Consider the following 7,858-nt stretch of genomic DNA (forward strand, 5'->3'; position numbering starts at 1 on the left):
TAATATTTAAACAGAAACTAAATAACTTAAATGGGAACATATATATTTGAACAATAACATAAAAAAACTTCATACTTACATGTCCATAGAGTAGTTGAGTAAGATCCTTATCAACTCCTGCTCAAATTTGTTGAGGCGCAATTGTCCAGGGTATGTTTTCTTCTTCGAAATAAACTCTTTCGAACTTCTTCATATTGTTGGTTGGCAAGGATCATATCTTTCATTTTTGTCGGTGACGTTCCCCTAGCCCCTTGTCAACAGCTTTTTTGGGATCATCATATGAGTACTGTTGTTGAGGGTTGTTGATGTTCAGTACTAGTAGCATCTTCGTTTGATCACGAGCACAATGACAGCATCAACCAGAGACACATCCTTAGATGCTTCTTGTTGTTGTGGGATTATGTCTACCATCGATGTGGCACTATCGGCCGCTCGCCCCACCGTGACTTGGATTTCGTTGACAAGAGAGTCAACGATCTTGTCAACTACGGCCATGGCAACTGCATCAATAGGAGACACACCCTTAGCCGGTTCTTGTTCTTTAGGGATTGTGTCCACCTTCGATGCGGCATTATTGGCCGCCGGTTCCACCGTGATGGGGATTTCGTTGACAACATAGTCAATGATCTTCTTAACTATGGTTATGGCAACAGCGATCAACGGGAGACACATTTTTTGCTGCTTCTTCTTGTTCAGGGATTTTGTCTACCTTCGATGTGGCATCGTCGACCACCGGTTCCACCATGACGGGCATGTCATCAATGGCAACACACTCAATAACAAACGCATCGAGTCGTCGATGATGCGGTTATTGTTCATCGATCATCGGTGGTGGACGAGAGAGGCATCATTGTTTTCTCTTTTTTTCCAAAGCTTCTTCAAAGCGTGACCGTCTTTGAATGGCCATTACGATGGCGTCCTCGTCAGTCAAAAACTCGAGTCCATCCCACTAACGTCCCGTCCCGGGTACTTCATTTATTTGGAGGGAGCGATGTGAGTCGATGTGACCGAACCTCTAATGCCTCAACCCGAGCAACGAGCCGAGAAACACGGTCATCAATATCCGGCACACCGTAGAAAAGTTACGGTGACATCGATCGCCTATTGCCATCAAAGGGGCCATGCGGTTGGGAGGGTCGTCGCGATCGAGGAACCGTACGTGGTCACCGGGGGATGGGTGTTGTCGTCGAGCCGGGGTAGGGGGCTTCACCGGCTGCCGAGGAATATGTCTGTTGATATACCGAGTGTTTCTTGTAGATTACTATAGCCCATTTCTATAGATTTTTCAGCCCAGTTCTTGTAGTGACGATCCACTGTAGACAAACCCGGGTTCCTGAGCGACTTGTTCTGTAGAAAGCTCGGTTTGATAGAGCTCTGTCATCGTAGCATCCCGTTACTGTAGCGAGCCGAAAATTTTTCCCTTAAAACATTTCTTCTTCTTCTTTTTCTTCTTCTCTTCTTCTTTCCTTGTCTTGGCCGAACCTTTCCCATTTTTCTTATCGGCGAAGTTTTCCGGCGAACCAAGCATCCTATCTCTTCCTCCTTCACCATTGAGCTTGGTAAGCATAGATTTATGGTTTTATACCGTATTTATTCTTTGTATTTTTCCTTGTTTTTAGTCAAAACCTAGAATTTCTCCATGGATTTGCATGTTTATAGGTTTAAATTGAAGCCATTGAATTGTTGATCTTGTGTGAGAATGTTGTAGAAGAAAAATTTGTGATTTAGAGTTGTAAATTGGGGAGAAAACCATAGTATAGGGCTCGGGTTTTTACTGTAGCAAGTTCGAATTTCATCTGTAGCACCGGCAATCTTTAGTTGTTTCTTTTGATTTCTTTTAGATTAGATTGAAGCTAAAACCCCTAGGAATTCATTGGTAACCTTTTAAACCTAGTTTTGAGCTAATCTTAGGATCGAATTAGAGTGGTTTGTTAGAAAAACTTAGGGTTTTTCTTGTTTGTTTGTTTTTTTGCTAAATTTTTTTGTGGTGTTTTGTTATGCTTTGGCAAGGAGAAGAAGTCTTGGCTCGAGGCAAAGGCTTAGCCGAGGAGTAGCTTGCGAGGAAGATAAATTGCCGATCCCCGTGAGTGGAATTATTTAGCATAGCTTTATTAGAAGAATGCCAATAGCTATATATATATATATATATATATGCATTTCATGTTTTAAGTAAGTTTTTATTGATTTATACTTGTTTGGTAATTTGGTGAATGATAATTATTGTTGAGGCAAATCTTGGATGTCTCTTTTGGCTTTTTGTTTTATTATCGTGGAAATTGTGATTGATATATGTATCCATGAGTTTGTGAAATCTTTATTTTTGTTTGAAACTTGAGTTTTGTTATGGAAATCTTTGATTTGGTGAAATCCTAGGCTTGAAGCAAATTTTGGATTGTTGAAAGGAAAAAGGATTTCCATGTTGTTGCTTGTGTTGGGACTTGCAAATTATTTTTGTGTTAAAAAGTTTGGGCTTTGCTTATGTGTTTATCTTGTCCTCGTGCAAATGGTCGAGGTATTCTTGATTTATGATCATGGATGGATATTGTACTCGAGTGGAGTTGTATTTTATTGTGGTGATTGTTTTGGTGATATCCTCATCGCAGTAGGGCGGTCTTCACGGCCAGCCTATTGAGGTGGGCGTGTCGACCGGCTGATTACTACGAGGGCCGCTCGGTGGGAGTGTAGAGCCCCGATCGGATATTCATCGGGTAGCCGGAGTCACCAACCGGTGAACTGATGGGTCAACGCTCAAGGGCATGAGTACCTTTGGCGGCTCGAACCTAGCCATGGCCACGCGAAGGTTTAGAGAGTTTTTCTAGACCATATTATGTTGGGTGAGTGTTGGGTATTGTGTTTATTTATTTCAAACCCATGATATTTTTGTTGTTTTACTTGTATTTAAAACCATGCTTTATGATTTTTTTGTGTTGTAAACCCTAGTTGGGGTAAAAAGAGTTTTTCTTGGTATTATTATGTTTTTTTAATTCTCTTGAAGGCTTCTATTATATGTAATAATGTTTCTAAACTTGTATCACTTTGGTAAAGCATTTATTTTGATGATTCATTATTATTATTATTTGTCTGTTGGTGTATTTTTTTCTCGCTAAGGTTGTGCTAACCTCCCTCACCGAGTAACTTGAGTTACTCATCCCTCTTCTTCCTCCCGGATCACTGCGGTAGTAGGTGTGACCGTGTGGCAGCGTACTGGGCATTTACTACTATTCTATCATCTGTTGTATTTCCTTCAGTTCATGTATGTTGTTGTTGTCATGGAACATGTTATAAGACCTATGGATCCACTAGTGTGTAGAAAACTTGTTGCATGGTTTAGTATTTAAATACTCTTAAACTTCTGTGTATTACCATTTCCTACTGTTGTTAGGGTTGTTTCCCTGTGTATTTTGTGAACCTCTATATTTTCTGTATCCTATTGTTGTTGTTGTTGTTGTTGTTGTTGTTGTTACTGTCGTTGTGTAACATTGTTTTTTTCTGTTCTATATCTGCGATATGTATATTGTTGAATTCCAGGTGTGTTGATTAGCCTTGCGGCATCCTGAGGGTTGAGTGGCGGGGTATCCCTCCTCGGGATTGCTGCGGCGATTGTCGCGTCTCGTGGGCCCGCGGGTCGGGGCGTGACAATTTTATTGGTATCAGAGCTATTGGTTTAGACTAATAGCTGTAACTTGTTCTTGTCTTTGACTGTCTTCTGTAGTAACTAGTGGATCCAGTTAGAGTTGAGCATGTAGCATTGTTGCATATAGGAATTGATTTTGAAAGTTGCTTTTGGTGTCTTTTTCAGTAAAAATGCCAGTACAACGCCCGCGCACACGCAGTGGAGCAGTTGCTCCTGCTGTTGAGCCTACTACTGCACCGCCTAGAGGTGGACGGCGTGGAGTGCCATCTCCACCGTCCTCTCCTTCGCCGCCTAGGCAGGAGGCCAATTCTAGGCATGCACCTGCCGTAGCAGCGTCAGTGCATGGTCCTAGAGTACCTGAGCCTGTGCCCCAGACCCCAGTGCCCGAGTTAGCTCCGTCCCCAGAGGCGATGCAGGCCTTCAGAGCCTATTGGGACAATCAGGATAGGCAGCCGACCTATCAGGAGTTCAGAGACTTCATGAGCTTTTGGAGCATGTATGGAGAGGATGTACCGACTGCGCAGCCACACGCTTCAGCACCACCCCGAATGCAGTCAGTTCCCCTAGTCCCTGCAGAGGACAGTAGGTCCAGCCAGAGTTTGTTCTTGTCTAAGCTCCTGAAGGAAGCCCGACAGTTAGGCTGCAGTTCTTTTGATGGCACGAGCGATGCCATGGTTGCCAAAGAGTGGCTAAAGCGGGTGATAGCTACTTTCGACGACATGGTTCTAGAAGAAGACCTGAGGCTCAAGGTTGCTACGAGGTTACTTGAGGGCAGAGCCAGAGTTTGGTGGGAAAGTCTGAAAGGTCGTTCCCGTGTTGTTTTGAGTTGGTCAGATTTTCAGAGGGAGTTTGACGAGGAGTACTACACCCGTTTCCATAGAGACCAGAAAAAGGCGGGGAGTTCATGCAGCTGAACCAGTGGTAGCGGATCCGTGACGTAGTATGAGATGTAATTAAAGGACCTAGCAAACTTTGTACCGTAACCGGTAGGTTCCGAGGAAGTTCTATGTTCGAAGTTCGAGGCCGGACTCGAACCCTCGCGCTCGGGAGAGGATGGCGATCACAGGAAACCGTAGTTTTTAAGGAAGTAGTGCAGCTTGGCCCCTTCGAGCGTAAAAAGTTGGTTTCTGGAAGGCGATGTAATCCGAGAAAGCATCAGTAAGAGGAGAGGTGCAGAAATGAGTCAACCCTCAAAGAAGAGCAGAGGTGAGAGTTCATCTAGTGGTGCACCTTCAGTTGGTTTCTTCAGGGTTCCACCGGCCCAGACCAGCGGGCAGCAGAGTTCACTACCTTCAGGCAGTGTGTCAGGTACAGGATCAGCAGGAACTATGCGACAGTGTTGGAATTGTCATAAGTTCCATGGAGGACGATGTCGAGAACCGCGCAGATGTTATCAGTGTGGACAAGCGGATCACATCAGGACGCAGTGTCCACTGTTGACCCGTGGGGACCCTACTCCGGGACTTAATCCAGGTCATCCTACTCAGTCTAGAGGTTCACAGCCTGCGGCTCAGGCACAGACCACCGCTACAAGATCCGTAGCAGCGAGCAACACCCCTCAGTCAGGAGGATCACGCCCCAGCACTAGATCTCGCACCGTGATCTTTGCCCCGACTAATGAAGAGCCTAAGGGTGAAGTCGACATGATCACGTGTACAATATCTATCTTTTGTTTGATGCATGTGTATTGTTAGACTCGAGTCATAGAGGTCTTTTTGTCGTAAGAAGGAAATTTCGAGGGCTAAATTTTCTTAAGGGGGTAGAATGTTATACCCAAGTGTTTCATCGAGATTACTATAGCCCATTTCTATAGATTTTTCACCCGCATCAGTAGCAGCCTGATCCTCGTAGCAAAACCGGTTCTCAGAGCGACTTGTTCCTCGTAGAAGCTCTGGTTTGATAGAGGCCTGGTATCAGTAGCATCCCGCTATCGTAGCAGTCCCGAAAAATTTTTCCCTTAAAACATTTCTTCTTCTTCTTTTCTTCTTCTCTTCTTCTTTCCTTGTCTTGGCCGAACCTTCCCATTTTCTTATCCGGCGAAGTTTTTCCCGCGAACCAAGCATCCTATCTCTTCCTCCTTCACCATTGAGCTTGGTAAGCATAGATTTATGGTTTTATACCGTATTTATTCTTGTATTTTTCCTTGTTTTTAGTTTTTTTCAAAACCTAGAATTTCTCCATGGATTTGCATGTTTATAGGTTTAAATTGAAGCCATTGAATTGTTGATCTTGTGTGAGAATGTTGTAGAAGAAAATTTGTGATTTAGAGTTGTAAATTGGGAGAAAACCATAGTATAGGGCTCGGTTTTACTGTAGCAAGTTCGAATTTACTGTAGCACCGGCAATCTTTAGTTGTTTCTTTTGATTTCTTTTAGATTAGATTGAAGCTAAAAACCCCTAGGAATTCATTGGTAACCTTTTAAACCTAGTTTTGAGCTAATCTTAGGATCGAATTAGGGTGGTTTGTTAGAAAAACTTAGGGTTTTTTTCTTGTTTGTTTGTTTTTTTGCTAATTTTTGTGGTGTTTTTGTTATGCTTTTGGCAAGGAGAAGAAGTCTTGGCTCGAGGCAAAAGGCTTAGCCGAGGAGTAGCTTACGAGGAAGATAAATTGCCGATCCCTGTGAGTGGAATTATTTAGCATAGCTTTTATTAGAAGAATGCCAATAGCTATATATATATATATATATATATATGCATTTCATGTTTTAAGTAAGTTTTATTGATTTATACTTGTTTGGTAATTTGGTGAATGATAATTATTGTTGAGGCAAATCTTGGATGTCTCTTTTGGCTTTTGTTTTGTTATCGTGGAAATTGTGATTGATATATGTATCCATGAGTTTGTGAAATCTTTATTTTGTTTGAAACTTGAGTTTTGTTATGGAAAATCTTTGATTTGGTGAAATCCTAGGCTTGAAGCAAATTTTGGATTGTTGAAAGGAAAAGGATTTCCATGTTGTTGCTTGTGTTGGGACTTGCAAATTATTTTGTGTTAAAAGTTTGGGCTTTGCTTATGTGTTTATCTTGTCCTCGTGCAAATGGCCGAGGTATTCTTGATTTATGATCATGGATGGATATTGTACTCCCGAGTGGAGTTGTATTTTTATTGTGGTGATTGTTTTGGTGATATCCCATCGCAGAGGGCGGTCTTCACGGCCACCCTATTGAGGTGGCGTGTCGACCCGGCCGATTACTACGAGGGCCGCCTGTGGGAGTGTAGAGCCCTCGATCGGATATTCATCGGTAGCCGGAGTCACCAACCGGTGAACTCGATGGGTCAACGCCAAGGGCATGAGTACCTTTGGCGGCTCGAACTCCAGCCATGGCCACGGCGAAGGTTTAGAGAGTTTTCTAGACCATGTTATGTTGGGTGAGTGTTGGGTATTGTGTTTATTTATTTCAAAACCCATGATATTTTTGTTGTTTTTACTTGTATTTAAAAACCATGCTTTTATGATTTTTTTGTGTTGTAAACCCTAGTTGGGGTAAAAAAAGAGTTTTTCTTGGTATTATTATGTTTTTTTAATTCTCTTGAAGGCTTCTATTATATGTAATAATGTTTCTAAACTTGTATCACTTTTGGTAAAGCATTTATTTTTGATGATTCATTATTATTATTTTTTTGTCGTTGGTGTATTTTTTTCTCGCTAAGGTTGTGCTAATCCCTCCCTCACCGAGTAACTTGAGTTACTCATCCCTCTTTCTTCCTCCCGCATCGCTGCGTGTAGTAGGTGTGACCGTGTGGCAGCAGACTCGGGCATTTACTACTATTCTATCATCCGTTGTATTTCCTTCGGCTCATGTATGTTGTTGTTGTCATGGAACATGTTATAAGACCCTATGGATCCACTAGTGTGTAGAAAAACTTGTTGCATGGTTTAGTATTTAAATACTCTTAAACTTCGTGTATTACCATTTCCCACCGTTGTTAGGGTTGTTTCCCTGTATTTTTGTGAACCTCTATATTTTCTCGTATCCCTATTGTTGTTGTTGTTGTTGTTGTTGTTGTTGTTACCGCTCGCTGGTAACATTGTTTTTTTCTCGCTCTATATCTCGCGATATGTATATTGTTGAATTCCGTGTGTGTTGATTAGCCTTGCAGGCATCCCTCGAGGGTTGAGTGGCGGGTATCCCTCCTCGGGATTGTCAGCGGGCGATTGTCGCTGCCCTCGGGGCCCGCGGGTCGGGCGTGACATACGCCAGTGTTACTCGAAGTAGGGAACA

At 42.7% G+C, this 7,858-nt stretch overlaps 1 protein-coding gene across 1 annotated transcript; it reads left to right on the forward strand.

Moving 5' to 3' along the window:
- Positions 1-2,043: 2,043 nt before the first annotated feature.
- Positions 2,044-4,548, forward strand: LOC120255172 (proline-rich protein 36-like). The gene is made up of 2 exons (XM_039263068.1): positions 2,044-2,081; positions 3,799-4,548. The coding sequence occupies exon 2, from the start codon at positions 3,805-3,807 to the stop codon at positions 4,546-4,548; it is 744 nt and encodes a 247-aa protein (XP_039119002.1). The 5' UTR covers positions 2,044-2,081; positions 3,799-3,804.
- The last annotated feature ends 3,310 nt before the right edge of the window (positions 4,549-7,858 follow it).

This window comes from Dioscorea cayenensis, unplaced genomic scaffold (genome assembly GCF_009730915.1).
Source record: "Dioscorea cayenensis subsp. rotundata cultivar TDr96_F1 unplaced genomic scaffold, TDr96_F1_v2_PseudoChromosome.rev07_lg8_w22 25.fasta BLBR01000871.1, whole genome shotgun sequence".
NCBI classification, from domain to species: Eukaryota; Viridiplantae; Streptophyta; class Magnoliopsida; order Dioscoreales; family Dioscoreaceae; genus Dioscorea; species Dioscorea cayenensis.

Coding starts and splice junctions, on each gene's coding strand:
- LOC120255172 (XM_039263068.1), top strand. CDS start 3,805: ATGCCAGTACAACGCCCGCGCACACGCAGTGGAGCAGTTGCTCCTGCT.